Genomic DNA, 17,217 nt, shown 5'->3' with positions numbered 1-17,217 from the left:
ATATCATGTCTTAATACCATAGCACTTTTGTATCTTTATTTGGACAATAGTTTCAAGAATTGAAGAAACACTATAATGTGTTTATGCTTCAGTTACTGTGTTTCAGCAATATTTGACAGTAAATCTGGATAAGGGGCAGAATAGCTCTAAGTGTAAGCTTTCATTAGAGCCCAAAATTATGACTGTACATTAAAGCATTCAAGAATAACAGCCTTTTATGTGTTGATGGCTCCAAAGGGCCATCTCCAAGTGGCTTTTTTTGGGGAGCGCCTAGACATAAACTCAAATAAACATGTGTAAAACACTAATTTTCTAAGATATTTTTTTATCAAATTTGAAATAGGGCTTGGTAGGGCTTCAGGCTGTGATCCTGTTATGTTTTCTAGCTAATAGCTGCCATCTGTAGTCATCTGCAGGTATCTGTTTACAAAAAAATATATATATTTTTTCCATTTTTCAGTGTTTTCCAAATTCTATTACTCAATACCAGTAAGACTTACAGTGATTCTGACTGTTTAGGAACAAACATCAGAGTGTCACCTTTCAAAAGATACCAAAAACCATATACTGCATATACTACAAATGGTTCAAAAACAGTAAGCAATTTATTTTGGGAATGCCTTTTTCAGGCGTTTTAGACAATTTTGACTGGAATGCTAAGGGGTTAACATGAGTAAATATTTGTATACACACAAATGGATTCAACAACTGCACTCTAAAAAGTAATTCAGATGACCTGTTGCCACAACTTAAATAAATGCATATGGTTAAAAGTTATGGTTAAAAATTCTATTTATTGATTTAAATTTTTTTTTAAGCTGCATTACATTATTTTGTTGATATCTGTTCAAGTAATAATGTTGATCATTAAATTAATATTGTGTGTAACTTAAAATCAAATTTCTGCATTATAATTGATTTTTGTTGAAAAAAAAAATTCAGTGCAACTGTCTTGACAACTTTATAAATTGGGCAGTGGATTTCTAATTCCCAGCATGCTTTGCATAGGACTGGAAAAGGAGAATAAATGTTATTTTATTTGTTTTTAGTGATAGGAAAGATCTGTTTGTGTTTAATGCTGTTATATTTGACATTTAAATGAGTTTAACGTTGTAGTTTTTGTTACCATTGTGCTGAAGGTAAACACATGGTTACATGTGGTTTGGCACTGCAAAGACAATCAGTTGTTCTTCCTGTCTCCCTGTAGCACTGTCTTACATTACGAATATTGCGGTTTATTGCTCTGGCCACATCTGAAGTCCTCATGCCTTCCTTCAGCAGGACTATAACGTTCATGCAGGTGTCAATAAGGTCATGTCAGTGCCCAAAATTATGCAAAAGTTAGAGGCAGCTATGATTCTCGCTTTGGGTGTGAGAAGTTCTGGTTTCAAATCCTGTATGAGCCTGTTTTTTCACTGTCAAAAGTTAGGAGAAAAGAGTCAAAATGAAGACTGCCTATAAATCACTTAAGTTTTAACAAGACTCAGTAGCCTAACTCACAGGTAAATCTGACTTTAAACCTGACCAGTAGCCAAGAGACAAAATGACATCTGCATTGTCTAAAGACAGACTGGATTTCCAAGTCCATCTGGAGCTTTGACACTACTGTATTCAAGGCAAAACTTATTTTTAAACATACCTTGATCTTTTAATTGAGTGTTGAGAAAAAAAATGAGATAGGCCTATGTTCCAATAAGAAGTTTATGTTCTCAGAAAGAACAATATTATCATTATTTTAATACTTTAATAATTGTCAGATCATTATTTAATGTTAATTCAAGATTTTAGAAATGTCCTAAAATAAAACTCTTTTGTTTTTCTTCTCTTCTCTATGGACCCCATGTTGTACCATCACAGACCCTGGTTGAATGCTTGATTTTTTGGTGCCATTTACTGTCTAATGGCGACATCTAGTGGTTAATAAGCAGTAGTGGGGTTCCGCAGTGAACATGCCTTCTATTCAGAATAGATGCAGCCAAGACCGATTTACCTCGTATTGTGACATATAGGCAGAATACATTTTTGACCCCTGGATGCGGTACTTTTTTGGTAAATTTGGATTAATGTTTAAACAAGGTTGTGCGGATAGATACAGTTGTTATATTGTATTATAGGCTACTGTAATAATGTGTACTTGGGTGTAACTTTGAAAATACCTCTTTCTAAAATATTTCTGGTGACACCGTATAACAGAAGTCTCTGTTGTGAAAGTTAGTTGTGACAATTTCAATCGTTTAACTCTGCACAATGACTCTACATCAACTCCTCAAGCCCCCAGTGTTACAGCAGAACAACAGTGAAATCAGTTAAATTGATTATTGGCCTACTTTTATTTGTCAGCAACTGAGATCAATGGACCTTTTAAAATGTTCAAGAAAAACTGAAAACTGAAACAACTGAAATATGTTTCTTGCCAGTAATAGAGATTCATGTTCTCAGAAAGGACATTTACATTGAAGACACTTTGCATGAGCTGCATGCTTCAGTGCTCAGATGGTGTTTATAGATCTGTGAGTTTATGATTTTAAGACTGACAGCTCTCCTTCATGATAACAGATCCAGAAGCAAACATGACTTTAATAACTGTCATTATTTGGACACTCACAACCTGCATCTGGAGTAAGTAAATAAAAATAATCAGCATGTAGGCCTACAGAAATATAGAAATTGCTCAGATCAAGATTTAGATTTCATTTATTGTAAATAGTGTATTTGCATTCACAAAATATGTTCTTTCATATATTAATGTTTTTAACCTTTGCATGTGAAGTGAATATGAAGTTAACATTAAACTTTAATGGTTTGATTTTTGATTCAAGTTCTTAATTATCATGGATTAATTGGCATTTGATGTGCACAATATGGAAACATAGTCCTTGTAGTGCAACAGTTGCCTTATAAGGGTTTGACTTTTAAATGTGCTCATCAGTTTTATATTATTATCCAGTGTTTTCTGTCTCTCTCTCCAGATTCTGTTGGACAAACTCTGACTCAATCTGAAGCTCAAACAGTTCAGCCTGATCAGACTGTCACTATTCGCTGTAATCATAATCCAGTAGTGAACTGTGTTAAACCAAAAACCTCTCAGGATTGTATGTCCTGGTACCATCAGATTCCTGGAGAAGTTCCTAAACTCCTGTTCCCTTTCAAAGGCTACACTCTAAGCTGCGCTTTATTCAGCGCTGTGGGAACGTCTTTAGTCGTGACCAGCTGTGAATATATGTGTAAAACAACGTCAATGAAATTGACCTATATTTATAGCCTTGCGAGACGTCATTGGAATGCGCCATGAGCGAGGCTATAATTAGATGTGCCACCTGTACATCAGCAGGTCTTTTGTCTTCAGAGGCCACTCTGTGAAGTTGTGTGTGAACTTTGTCTCATAAGCATCTATCATTTCTCTCTTTCCCTCTTGTCAGGAGTTAGATTTGATAGGCAGAGCGCAGAAAACTTTCTCTCATCTGTTCCTCCTTTCACTCTGCAGTCCAAGTGAAAGTGAACATTCCTTATATTATATATATATATTTTATTATATCATAATATATATTGAGAGAAGTATGAGTGAACAAGGCAGACGGTGTGTTCCTCCGTGTTCGCGTCCGATCGCCGAAACGGACACACATCCGTACTGTTTTGTTTGTTTGGGGGAAGAGCACGCTGTCCTTGCGTTGGAAGGCGGCGAGTGCCAGCATTGTGAAATGTTCACAGTTAAGATGCTGCGTGCTCGTCTCTCTTTCTTCCAGGGAGCAGCACCCGCATTACGATCGTGGGGCTCGCAAATGGATCTCGCTGACGAACGGGAGACGGGTCCTGCCCTTTCGCCCGATTTGTCACCTGATCCGCGCGTCTCCTCGCGCGATCCTGAAGCGCACTCCGGTGCTTCTTCAGCTCACGCGGGGGACGATGATTCTCTTCTCGAGTTTGCTGCCTCTGAGCGTTCCTCACGTGATGATAAAGCCGTTGAGGAATTACTCGAGGTAGTAACTCGAGCTGTGGCTAGATTACAGCTAGACTGGCCACAGGAAAAAGAGACCCCCAAACCATCTAAGCTTGAGGATAGGTTTTTGTCCGGTGGCAAGGGGGAGGGGCCAAAACGCCAGTCTCTCCCCTTCTTTGAGGACCTCCATGACGAGTTATCTAAGTCATGGAAAAAGCCATATACTTCCCGTGTTTTTGTGCCCTCGACGTCGATTTATTCGACTATCGTGGGTGCTGAAGCACGGGGGTATACGATGATGCCACAGGTTGAAGAGACGCTGGCGAGCTATCTCTCGCCTGTGTCAGCATCATCGTTAAAAAAGCCTACCCTCCCCACAAAGCCCTGTAGAACCACCTCAGCGCTTGTGGGAAAAGCTTTCCAAGCTGCAGGTCAGGCTGGTGCTGCGCTGCACACTATGGCAGTGTTACAGGCGTACCAAGCTGACCTGTTGAAGGATCTGAGTGCCGGCACTACCATCACAGAGGAAGCATTCACTGAGCTTCGTCGAGCCACAGATCTGTCTCTCCGTGCCACCAAGCAAACGGCTCGTGCCATCGGCCGTTCTATGGCTGCTATGGTTAGCACGGAGAGGCACCTGTGGCTAAACCTCACGGGCATCAAAGATAAAGATCGAGTATTCCTTCTTGATGCCCCAGTATCACCTTCTGGCCTGTTCGGAGACTCGGTCAACTCAGTCGTGAGCAGGTTTCAGGAGGTGAAAAAATCAGAAGAAGCTTTTGTGAAGTTCCTTCCTCGCCGCACTCAGGGGGAGGGGCCGTCAGCCACCCAGCCCCAACCCGGTCCTTCTAAAAGAGAGGTTCAGAAGCAGAGTGTGGCGAGCCGAGCTCCCCCTCGTAAGGACTGGGGACCGTCTCGCCGCCCTGCACAACCTCCCAGGCAAGACCTCAGGACTATTCTCCAAAAGAAGAAGAAATCCTGATGGTCTTGCGCCCAGCCCTGTGGGGATGGCCCCCCTCGGGACGGGGCGCGTATTATATCTAGAACTCGCCCCTTCTCGACATCTCCACAAAAACCCTCCTTCCCCGCCACCTCTGGTGCTTCGGGGGGCAGCGGTTTCCAGCGAAATGTTAGGTGTTCCGTTAGCTCCTGTAACATATCAGGACACGGAACACCTAGTATCCCCTCAAAAGGAAGTGTCAAAATTAGTGCCCATTTCAGAAAGCCTGGCAGCGTGGAAACTACTGCCAGGGGTTTCCGCGTGGGTTCTAAAGACAGTAGAATTCGGATACAGAATCCAATTTTTCCGTCGTCCTCCGCGTTTCAACGGCGTGGTCTCCACTACCGTGAAGCCGGGGCAAGCGACGTTACTGTCACAAGAGCTGCAAACTCTTCTGGAGAAAGGGGCCATAGAACGTGTTTCCCCTTCACAGAGAGAGTCGGGTTATTACAGCCGATACTTCCTAGTTCCCAAAAAGGACGGGGGCTGCGTCCAATTTTAGATCTTCGAGGCCTGAACCGTTCGGTCAAAGCTCTCAAGTTCAAAATGTTAACAGTAAAGATGATCGTGTCGCAAATCCAACAGTGCGATTGGTTCGTCACGATCGATCTCAAGGACGCATATTTTCATATCGAAATATTGCCACAACACAGGAGATTCCTGAGGTTCGCTTTCGGGGGCGAAGCTTACCAGTATCGGGTTCTTCCATTCGGCCTAGCCCTATCACCCCGCACATACACAAAATGCATGGATGCAGCACTGGCTCCGTTGCGACTCCAGGGCATTCGCATTTTGAATTATATAGACGACTGGCTAATATTGGCGCAGTCACGAGAGATGGCATTAAAACACAGAGATGTCGTTTTAGCTCATCTAGTTTCTCTAGGGTTGAGACTCAACGAGAAGAAGAGCGTTCTCTGTCCAACCCAGAGAACGACATATTTAGGGGTCATCTGGGATTCAACCACGATGCGGGCACAATTGTCTCCCGCTCGAGTCGAGACCATTCTTCACACCCTGAAAAATGTCAGGCTAGGCCAGGATTGTACTATTCTACTATTTCAGAGAATGTTAGGTCTCATGGCATCAGCGTCCTCGGTAATTCCTATGGGCCTGCTGCATATGAGACCGTTTCAGTTGTGGCTCAAAGCAAGGGGGTTTCATCCAAGGGCCAAACCCCTGAGGCAAATAAGGGTTACGCGCCGCGGGCTTCGTACCCTGTCTGTGTGGCTCAGACCCCGGTTCCTCACCTTGGGTCCCACTCTAGGGGCGCCGTGTCGTCGCAGATTGCTAACGACGGACGCCTCCCTGACGGGCTGGGGAGCGGTCTTAAGTGGTCGTCCAGCCCAAGGGGAATGGGAGGGCCATCAGCTCGTCTGGCACATCAACTGCCTAGAATTGATGGCTGTATTTCTGGCCCTGAAATACTTCCTCCAGCAACTGAGAGGCTGTCATGTCCTAGTGCGGATGGACAACACAACAGCAGTCTCTTATGTAAATCGCCAGGGAGGTCTGCGTTCGCGCCATCTCAACAGGATAGCGCGACAGATCTTTCTCTGGGCCCAGGACAAATTCCTGTCACTGAGGGCAGTGTATATTCCTGGGGACCAGAATGTGGGAGCAGATTTACTGTCCAGACAGAAACTACCGAGTGGGGAATGGAAACTTCACCCCGACGTAGTGAAACAGATATGGCTGAGGTTCTACGAGGCAGAGGTGGACCTCTTCGCCTCCCATCAGACAGCGCAATGTCCCCTTTACTTCTCTCTGAGTCACCCAGCCCCCCTAGGTCTGGATGCGATGGCGCATACATGGCCTTCGATGCGCCTGTATGCCTTTCCTCCAGTTGCTCTGCTCCCGGGAGTTCTAGCCAGAGTTCGCCAACAAGGGATTTGCCTCTTATTGATAGCACCGCATTGGCCGAACAGAATATGGTTCTCGGAGATAATGTCTCTCCTCGACGGATCGCCTTGGGCGATACCGAGCAGGAGGGACCTTCTGTCTCAGGCGCAGGGGACAATATTTCATCCCCGGCCGGAGATGTGGAATCTTCATGTTTGGCCCCTGAGGGGAACCAACTGAGGGACACAGGGCTTTCACCTCAAGTTATCGAGACTATTTTGAATGCTAGAGCTCCCTCTACTAGAGCAAGTTATGCCAACAAATGGGGTGTCTTTGAAAGATGGTGTATTTCACACAATGCAGATCCAGTAAACTGCCAAGTTGCTACAGTTCTGGACTTCCTGCAGGAAAAGTTATCGACAGGTACATGCCCCGCCACTCTCAGGGTTTATGTGGCCGCTCTCTCGGCTTGCCACGCTCTGATTGACGGGGTGCCTTTGGGCAAGCATGTCCTGCTCTCTCGCTTCGTTCGAGGAGCTAGGCGGCTTAAGCCCCCTTCTAGAACCAGGATCCCTTCATGGGACCTAGCAATAGTCCTAGAGGGCCTGGTTGAGACCCCCTTTGAACCATTAGAGTCAGTTTCTGACAAACTGTTAACTCTGAAAATGGTGTTTCTTATGGCTATAACTTCTTTGAAAAGAATTGGGGATCTGCAGGCTCTGTCCATTGTGCCATCCTGCTTAGACTTTGCCCCAGGTATGGTGAAAGCTATTTTGCATCCTCATCCTGACTATCTGCCTAAAGTTCCTTTCTCGAACTTGCATCCGGTCACCCTTGAAGCCTTCTGCCCTCCGCCGTTCACAACGCCGGATCAGGAGAGACTTCACAGACTGTGTCCAGTCCGTGCTCTTCAGACTTATGTCCACCGCACCAGCCAGTGGCGTAAGTCAGAGCAACTGTTTGTTTGTCATGGCGGCCATAACAGGGGTGCGGCCGCCACGAAACAGACCATGTCACATTGGGTGAGAGATGCTATTGCCCTTGCCTATGAGGCGCGTGGTCAGACTTCGCCAACGGGTATTAGGGCTCATTCCACCAGGGGAGTTGCCTCTTCTAGAGCTTTGGCAGGGGGCGCTCCTTTGCAACATGTTTGTGATGCGGCAGGATGGTCCTCACCGCACACATTCATAAGGTTTTATAGTTTGGATGCTCATGTTACTCCGGGCTCTCATGTCCTTGAGTCGACATCACAAGCTAGTGTCTGAGACTCTCTGTGCTTTGTGACACACTTCACAGCCAGGGGGCCCGGACACACAGTGCGGCGGCGTGGGTATTCTCGTTCCCACAGCGCTGAATAAAGCGCAGCTTAGAGTGTAGCCTTTGAAAGGGAACGCCCCGGGTTACTTCACTGTAACCCTGTTCCCTGAAAAGGCGGGAACGAGAAGCTGCGCTTCATTGCCGCACTGAGATGTCCCTGGACTGCTCTTCAGACAAAATATCTGCTGATGTACAGGTGGCACATCTAATTATAGCCTCGCTCATGGCGCATTCCAATGACGTCTCGCAAGGCTATAAATATAGGTCAATTTCATTGACGTTGTTTTACACATATATTCACAGCTGGTCACGACTAAAGACGTTCCCACAGCGCTGAATAAAGCGCAGCTTCTCGTTCCCGCCTTTTCAGGGAACAGGGTTACAGTGAAGTAACCCGGGGCGATCTATTACACATCAGACAGAGCTTCAGGTGTTTCTTCTAGATTCAGTGGCAGTGGAAGGGATACAGATTTTACTCTGACTATCAGTGGAGTCCAGCCTGAAGATTCAGGAGTTTATTACTGTCAGAGTGCACATGACAAGGGAGGCTCAAACTGGGTGTTCACACAGTGTAAAATCATCATACAAAAACCCCTTTGGCTGAGACTTCAGCGCTGCAGCTTTGAGCTTCTGCAGATGTTGATGCTGAAGATCATTATTCACCTGAAAAATTATTTCACACAGAAAGCTGGTTTAATGAATCTCAACACATTCTACATATTTTATAAATAACATCAAAATATCTCAAACATGAATTACACATGAATTTAATTAAGATCAAATCTTTAAAAAGTTTTATCACAACATTAATGTTTAATATTCATACAGATAATATCATGTAAACTATTAGAATCAAAATAAAAATGAATAAAAATATACAGGAGCAAATAAAATTAAAGACAAAATATTTTGTTAAAAACAGGAAAATTTAAAAAAAAATACTATAGTATTTATTTGTGGCTACAAGAAATACACACAATGATTCAAAAAGCTTTTATTTAGCAAAAAAAAAAAAAAAAAAAAAAAAAAAAAATACAAACCCTGTTATTAAAAGGTTATCATATAAAAACAGGCTTAAAGAAAGATTAACACAGAGCAAAATGGAGTAAGTGTGAATGAATGATTATGCCTGTATGTCTTTATGTGATGTGTGTGTGTGTGTGTGTGTTTCAGTGGTCATCACACTGCTGTGTGTTCAGGCTCTCGGTCACTGCATTCTGGGATGGGTGCGTGGCGTCACAGCTGATGGTTGTTGCTCTGCTCCACTCACTCTCAGTGAGGCTCAGGCTGCTGCTCCAGCTGTACAGTCCATCCTTCTGCAGCACACTGGGACTCAGATTCACAGCAGAGCTCCTGCTGCTGCCATCCACCTTCCAGCTCAGCTTCCAGTCAGAGGGGAATCCCTTACTGCCCACACACACCACTGTAGCCTTACCCTGCTGCAGCTCGTCTCTGGAGGGCGGCAGGACCGTGAGAGTGGGACGAGCGGCAGCTAAAGAGAGAGAGAGAGAGAGAGAGAGAGAGAGAGAGAGAGAGAGAGAGAGTTTCATTCTTCTTAAAAACAGCTCTATCAGTCTTTCACTTCCCTTTAAGAGATTCAGAGTTAATCAAGCAGATCTGAGGTGCAACAGCCTGTAAAAACACATTTACCAGCAATCACACATATGTCTATACTTAAAAAAGATTAATCATGCATTATATTATATCATAGATCTTTAATTTTTCAATAATCTATTTTTTCATTTGTTCAAATTATTAAATTATTTCTTGTTACACATTTGCTGTATTACTAACAGTGTATTACTAATAACTGTTTGTAGATTGAAAGTAACCCCAAATGAAGATTGTCTCATGTGACATTTATTAAAAAAAGTCTTTTCATTAAAAACTTTTCATTAATCAAGAATTATTAAAATTTAATTTAATTTTAATTCATTTAAAATTTAATAATTATTAAAAACTGTTAATAATAAGATAGTTCTAACTTTCTATAATTCCTAAGCTGTCCTCTATATTGACACTTTATGCATAACAAAATGTTTTAATGTTTTCTTGTTTGCCTCTTTTAAATCAATCTGTAGAGATGAGAAAAAAAAAAACTACTTATACAGACATTGGCTTTATATTTCATGCCAAATGAATAAAAAAATACAAACATTTATTCTTAATCTTACATTTGTTTTGATGGATAAAATTCTCAGTAATAAAATAGTTATTGTTTAAACTGGTCCAAAGAAGATCTGCACTAAAACTGACACTGACAAAGTTACACAAACATCAACACTGACACTAAAACTGTATCTGTATAGTTTAGTTTTGCTCAGTTAGCTGAAAAAAGAAATAAATTGTTAATGATTAAAATGTTGTAAAATGAATGTTGATTGTTTTTTGAGGTAAATTCCATGATGCATCTGAAAGTGTTTTTGAGTAGAGAGTGTTTTGCATATGAACTGAACACTCGCTTAAAACTCCACTGATGATTATTAGTGTCTGACACCGACACACACACACACACACACACTTAAAACAATGATGTCTCTTATTCTAATGCTGTGGACACTCGGTCTGCTCGCTCAAGGTTCAAATATATATTTTCTGCATTATGATGATACATTTGTAAAAAAATTGTTTAATGTTTATGTTTAATGTTAAACAATTATTTTTGTTTCATTATTCATTTCAACTGTTTTATAGCAGATGCAAACTTCTTTTCATCTGTTTTTGAACTCTCTCTCAGTGTCTCATCAAGAGGTTCAGTCTCCTGAGTCTCTGAGTGTTAAAGCAGGAGAGTCCGTCTCTATGAGCTGCACTGGGACCAGCGGAGTTGGTGATGACATGAGCTGGTATCTGCTGAAACCTGGAGAAGCTCCTAAACTCTTGATAGAGCAAGTGAACTTGAATCTGGAGTTCCAGATCGGTTCAGTGGAAGTGGATATGAACCTGATTTTACACTGAATATTCGTGGAGTCCAGCCTGAGGATGCAGGAGATTATTACTGTATGGGGGTTTACATAGGCAGGTCCACACAGTGAAACAACATCATACAAAAACCTCCCTCAGTCAGACACTACAGAGAACATGAGCATAATTTCAGGTTACAGTTGCCTTGTACAACAGTTGAACAAAAGGACATGAACAATTAAAGCCGTAGGCCTAATGGAGATTTTCTGAAGTATTCAACAGTTTGTTCACTTCAGTTTGTCATTTTTCAGATTTTACTGGAAATGAATGTAAGTAAAATTTTGAGTTTAGCTTCACTGTGGACAGAATCTTGATTTTATGATTAAAGGCTGAAAAAATAAAGCTTTATTAACATCACATTCTGACATCACGTTATAATCTATATGAACGTGAACTCGAGTCATCAAAATGTACTGAAACTATTCTCTTTTTTAAAACTATTTAAATTTTTCAATATTGAAATATGTTAGCATCATGTTACTCAAATTCACAATATTTATGGTATTGTTTAAAATTGTACATTATGAAATTAATTATCGAACATGAAAAAAAAAATGTAACCGTTATTTAAAAATGTATTTAAAGTTGCTGATAAATACCTGGCAAAAGTAGTATAATATCAAGACATGTTCTTGTATCAGTTGGCCCTGGAACATGAGTGTATTAAAATGTAAATAACGGACAACAAGGACTGATTTGTTCAGGAACAGCACTTTTCTTTATAGAAGCCAAAGTATTAGTTTGTCTCAAATGTTTGTAATCCAAACAAAGAATTTATTGATAATTGTGGTGGTAATTTATATAAAAATTGTTAATTTACAAAAAGTACATCAGCAAATCATAGTTTTCAAATTTCTCAGTTAATTTTAATGAAATAATATAATGTCTTGTGAATCCCACTCACACGGGCAAATAAAATAAATTATATATTTGAAATGCAGATTTAGTAAACTACAAGTAAAAAAGGGCATGCCATATAAAATTCTGTTTTAGCAACATTCCATTTTGTGCTTAATTGTGTGTGTATTATTTATTACACACACACACACACACACGCACAAATTATTACTGCAAAAATATACTTGCATAATTATTGTTAATTATTTTCATTCTTTTCACATTCTGCACTTCCTTCCAGCATTCAGTTTGGCTCTTTAATGATAAATAAGGGGCAAAAATGCAAATTTTGTCCAGTCTCCATTTGCAATATTGTAAAATAAGGAACAGATTTCAGGAAGCTGTCAGTATCATGGAATATTCTGCTCATATTTGGTGCTTTGCATAGACAGTGTCAGTGATCTGAGAGTGTTTATAGGTCTGTTTAACTCTTCATTGAGCTTCTCTTCATGACAACAGATCTAACAGCCAAAATGACTTTGATCTCCTTTATCATTTGGACACTCTACAGCATGCAAGGTACAGTTACATGTCATTTTTTACATATTTAATTAATAATATAATATACTATACTGTCTAATAATCTGTGCTGTTATCTCTTGTTCTACTCAGGTTGTTTAGGACAAATTGTTGTGACTCAGTCTGAGGTTAAATCAGTCCAGCCTGGTCAAACCATCTCTATTGACTGTAAAGTCGACACTGTGGTTTACAAATATGAGCAAGGCACAGTCTCTAAAGGGCGCTATTACGTATCTTGGTACAGCCAAAAGCCTGAAGAGGCTCCAAGACTCTTGATTTATTATACAAATGAAAGAAACTCAGGAATTCCATCAAGATTCAGTGGCAGTGGACAAGGAAATGGTCTGGACTTCAGTTTGACCATCAGTGATGCCCAGCTTGAAGATGCAGGAGATTATTACTGTCAGAGTTACCATGAGATCAGTGGTAAAGCAGTGTTCACACAGTGAAAATGTCCTGTACAAAAACCTCCACTGGTTACTATTACTAACATCTTCTGATGCAGCTGCAAGTGGAATACAGTGGTTAATCATGACACACAAGCACCCACATAGTTTTAATTTAATTTAATTTAATTTAATTTAATTTAATTTAATTTAATTTAATTTAATTTAATTTAATTTAATTTAATTTAATATCCAATCCAACAATATGTTTCTCAATTTCTATTCCATCCTTTTATTCCTATAACATATAGTATTTCCATAATACAGAGTGATTACAAATTTACTAATTTTATACATATATACGTACATACATATTTATTTATTTATTTATTTATTTATTTATTATTGATTGATTGATTGCATAGGTTTATTATTGTGCTCTGTACACGCTGATAACTAACATATCTCAGTGATCACTACATAAAATTCACAAATTTTGTTTACAAGACTTTCCCAATAATCTGCATATGTATGTATATGTATATTTGAAAATTGTTATATGGGGTTAAATTATGCAATTTAAAAATGGAATATATGCAACTGGAAGTTTAATTGTGTTTTATTAAATTAAATTAAATGTGAAACTTATAGAAAATAGAGGAAAATGTTTGCCTTCAAAATAGAGGTGACACATCATCAGTTAGCTTTTTAGCTCCTACAGCTAATAATAAACATTTATGTAAGATACAGCAGCATAATTAAAACATTTCCCAAATGTCCACCCTATTACACATAAAAATTACTTTTGTATTGTGTATAATCAAATCACTTATACTAAATAAAATATAAAAATACAAGCAATACAATACACTAATGATACAGATCTAAATACATCACTTCCTGTAGATTATAGATTTTAAATATTAAGGTAATTTTACCATTTGTTTCACAACCCTCTATATTTCAGGACATAATGACATTTATAATGTGATTAACTGAACATGTATTTAGTTTCTTATTTCATTCTGCACTTACTTCCAGTTTAGTTTAGTTCCTCATCTGAAAGCCCTCAACGATTTCCATTTATTCCATTTATTTGAAAATCAGCAGTCAACAATAGAATCCTGCAAAAGTGCCTGTTTGATTGTTGTATCACATTAATCACAGTAAATCCAGGAGGAAAGTGGATGTGTTTTCAGGAGTCTGTTGAGTGGAGAGTGTTTTGCATGTTTACTGCTCCACACACAAAACTCCTCTGATGATCAGTGTGTGTTCAGTCCTGACAGAGTCTCTGACACACTGAACAATGATGTCTCTTTTACTGATTCTGACTACACTGACTCTGAAGGCTCAAGGTTAAACATTTTTCCCTACATTTTCAGAGTTTGGTATTTATTTTTGTAAATATTTGGCTCTGTTGTGCTTTGTTTTCATTTATAATTAATTATAAATGTTTGTTTTTTTTTTTATAAAGGATGTAAATATCTCATAATTTGTAATTAAATGTAATTTTTTTATCTCTCTCTCAGTGTCTCATCAAGAGGTCCAGACTCCTGAGTCTCTGTCTGTTAAAGCAGGAGAATCTGTCACTATTAGCTGCACTGCGTCTTCTGGAATTGGTGATGACATGAGCTGGTATCTGCTGAAACCTGGAGAAGCTCCTAAACTCCTGATCTATGATGCAAGTAACCTTGCATCTGGAGTTTCAAACCGGTTCAGTGGAAGTTATTCTGGATATCAATTTATGCTGAACATACGTGGAGTCCAGACTGAAGATGCAGGAGATAATTACTGTATGGGACGTTATTCTGGTCCAGTGTTCACACAGTGAAACAGCATTGTACAAAAACTTCTCTCAGTCAGACGGCACAATGAATTTACTCAAACTAATTTACATTAAATGAGAAATTAATTCTTCAGTATGAACAGAACAGAATCTAATTAAACATGCAAATTAGTGCATAATCAGAAAATGTGGTATATTTAAACATATCATTTCAGAAAACTTGAAATTAAAATATGTATGCAATTCTTAATGTAATCAATCAACTGTGGAAGTATTGTGAAATCTTTTAGTTTATTTTATTATTATTATTTATTATTATTATTGTACCTGTTCATCTGGCTTGTCTTGCCATTTTTTCTTTCATCTTGTTCAAATGCACAATTCTTGACAGTCAGAATTCAGACTATTAGCCCTAAATTTAATGTAATCTAATTAAAATAAGTATAAATGTATTCAATAAAATATTTTTATTGTCACTGTAATTTTTTAAATACCTTATTTTAGACTTTGATGAATGTTTAAAAATCAAAAGTAGGCTAGCTCAAATATTATATTTAATAAAAATTATGATGAAGATGTCAATGTCTCTTTTACTGTAATTGATATTTTCAATATTAAAATATTATTTTTATATCCATGCTGTAATCAATAATCGCAATGGACATACATTCCAAGAAAAATAAAAATAGAAAGTGGTATTTCACATTTTAGGTTGTTTTTCGATTTCGAAGTGTTTAATATTTCAGCAAGAACGTAAACACCATATTTGAGTCAAAATGCTTTTATTTGGCAGCAATAAAACAACAAACACATCATTGCTGTTACAACAGAATATTTGAAGAACACTAACAGGCTGAAAGATTTATTCACTCAAAAAAATGATTCTAGCTGCTTGTTCAGTTTATTTAAATAAAATAAGCTGAACCAACACAAATCTTTAGTTTTTAACGTAATTGGCATTTGCACTCAATTGTATTATGTTAAATGAAATTAAATTTGCAAAATGTTAGGTCAACCTAAACCATTTGTGTTGGGACTACATGAATCATTTATGTTGCATTGATTGAACCTGGGCAGTGGATTTCTAGTTCCCAGCATGCTTTGCGTAGGGAAAGATTGGGACAGTAAATGTTGAACTTAAGCGCTGTTTAATGTGTTTTTTAGTAAAGGGAAATACCTTTTAAAGTTTGATGTTCAGTTATATTTGACATTTAAAAGAGTTATGTCATTTTATGTCGATTTTTTGAGGTTACCATTATGCTGAAGTGTAGACCTTGTGGTTAGGCTCTAGGTGGCTACGTAAAATAAATTTATATTGTTCTCAACGAGCATTAACTGTGCTAAAGCCAGTGATGAGAAGTTCTTTATCTGATCATTACTTGCATGCTATAAATGTTACTTAGCATATGAAAAAGTGTTATTTTAGTTTAGTTTTTATAGAAATATAAATAAATATTAACATAATTTACAGCACATAATTTACACAGTCTACATATGGTCATCAGCTTTTCCCCTCTCAATGGTCATGAAACATGTATGTCTGTGTACAACAGCTACTCAAAACCTAAGCACAAGCGCACATCTTCACCATGATGGTAACAAAAAAAAAAAAAAAAAAAAAGCACTGGTTGGATCAACAAGAATGAACTATGTTCAGGAAACATACACAGAATACGTCAAATAAAACTGGTGTGATCTCATTCAATTAGGATGAATTTCACTCATCAGTACAATTAACCTAGCTTAAGTTCAAATAAATCAGTTCAACTGTGTGGAAATAGGTGTCATAATTGAATTAAGTTAGACCAACAAGTTATTTTTTTGAGTGTTGTTGAGCATTGACTGATTTAGGACAGTCCTTTGTAATAGCTGCATATGTGTGAGTGTAAATGAAATATGCATGTCTATAATCTCTGTGTGATGTGTGTGTGTTTCAGTGGTCATCACACTGCTGTGTGTTCAGGCTCTCGGTCACTGCATTCTGGGATGGGTGCGTGGCGTCACAGCTGATGGTTGTTGCTCTGCTCCACTCACTCTCAGTGAGGCTCAGGCTGCTGCTCCAGCTGTACAGTCCATCCTTCTGCAGCACACTGGGACTCAGATTCACAGCAGAGCTCCTGCTGCTGCCATCCACCTTCCAGCTCAGCTTCCAGTCAGAGGGGAATCCCTTACTGCCCACACACACCACTGTAGCCTTACCCTGCTGCAGCTCGTCTCTGGAGGGCGGCAGGACCGTGAGAGTGGGACGAGTGGCAGCTAAGGAGAGAGAGAGAGAGAGAGAGAGAGAGAGAGAGAGAGAGAGAGAGTTTCATTCTTCTTAAAAACAGCTCTATCAGTCTTTCACTTCCCTTTAAGAGATTCAGAGTTAATCAAGCAGATCTGAGGTGCAACAGCCTGTAAAAAAACATTTACCAGCAATCACACATATGTCTATACTTGGATTTAATCATTATTCATCATCGTTCATCATTCATTATATTATATTGGATCTATAATTTTTTAATAATCTATTTTTCATTTGTTCAAATTATTAAATGATTCCTTGTTACACATTTACTGTATTACTAACAGT

The 17,217-nt window shown here is 39.0% G+C and overlaps 1 protein-coding gene, 1 pseudogene and 2 gene segments (V, D, J or C); 3 read left to right on the top strand and 1 right to left on the bottom strand.

The window, feature by feature from the left end:
* Positions 1 to 9,228: 9,228 nt before the first annotated feature.
* Positions 9,229 to 9,732, bottom strand: LOC125249237. The segment is given in 1 exon segment: positions 9,229 to 9,732. A coding segment is annotated over 1 exon segment (381 nt).
* Positions 9,691 to 11,887, top strand: LOC125249239 (annotated as a pseudogene).
* A 357-nt stretch (positions 11,888 to 12,244) lies between these two features.
* LOC125249236 lies at positions 12,245 to 13,056 on the top strand. The segment is given in 2 exon segments: positions 12,245 to 12,473; positions 12,567 to 13,056. Coding segments are annotated over 2 exon segments (426 nt in total).
* An 870-nt stretch (positions 13,057 to 13,926) lies between these two features.
* On the top strand, positions 13,927 to 16,905 carry LOC125248244. The gene is made up of 3 exons (XM_048159972.1): positions 13,927 to 14,214; positions 14,389 to 14,652; positions 16,583 to 16,905. The coding sequence occupies exons 1-3, from the start codon at positions 14,166 to 14,168 to the stop codon at positions 16,903 to 16,905; spliced, it is 636 nt and encodes a 211-aa protein (XP_048015929.1). The 5' UTR covers positions 13,927 to 14,165.
* The last annotated feature ends 312 nt before the right edge of the window (positions 16,906 to 17,217 follow it).

The sequence above is a fragment of the Megalobrama amblycephala genome, linkage group LG16 (assembly GCF_018812025.1).
Source record: "Megalobrama amblycephala isolate DHTTF-2021 linkage group LG16, ASM1881202v1, whole genome shotgun sequence".
Taxonomy (NCBI): Eukaryota; Metazoa; Chordata; class Actinopteri; order Cypriniformes; family Xenocyprididae; genus Megalobrama; species Megalobrama amblycephala.
The sequence above is the reverse complement of the archived record's forward strand: the minus strand, read 5'-3'. Positions and strand labels throughout refer to the sequence as shown.

What these genes read in the sequence shown, in the direction of transcription:
- LOC125248244 (XM_048159972.1), top strand. Translation starts at nt 14,166, where the DNA reads ATGATGTCTCTTTTACTGATTCTGACTACACTGACTCTGAAGGCTCAA. An exon ending in ACTGACTCTGAAGGCTCAAG is followed by an intron (nt 14,215 to 14,388) that starts GTTAAACATTTT and finishes TCTCTCTCTCAG; the next exon opens with TGTCTCATCAAGAGGTCCAG. An exon ending in AGATGCAGGAGATAATTACT is followed by an intron (nt 14,653 to 16,582) that starts GTATGGGACGTT and finishes TGTGTGTTTCAG; the next exon opens with TGGTCATCACACTGCTGTGT.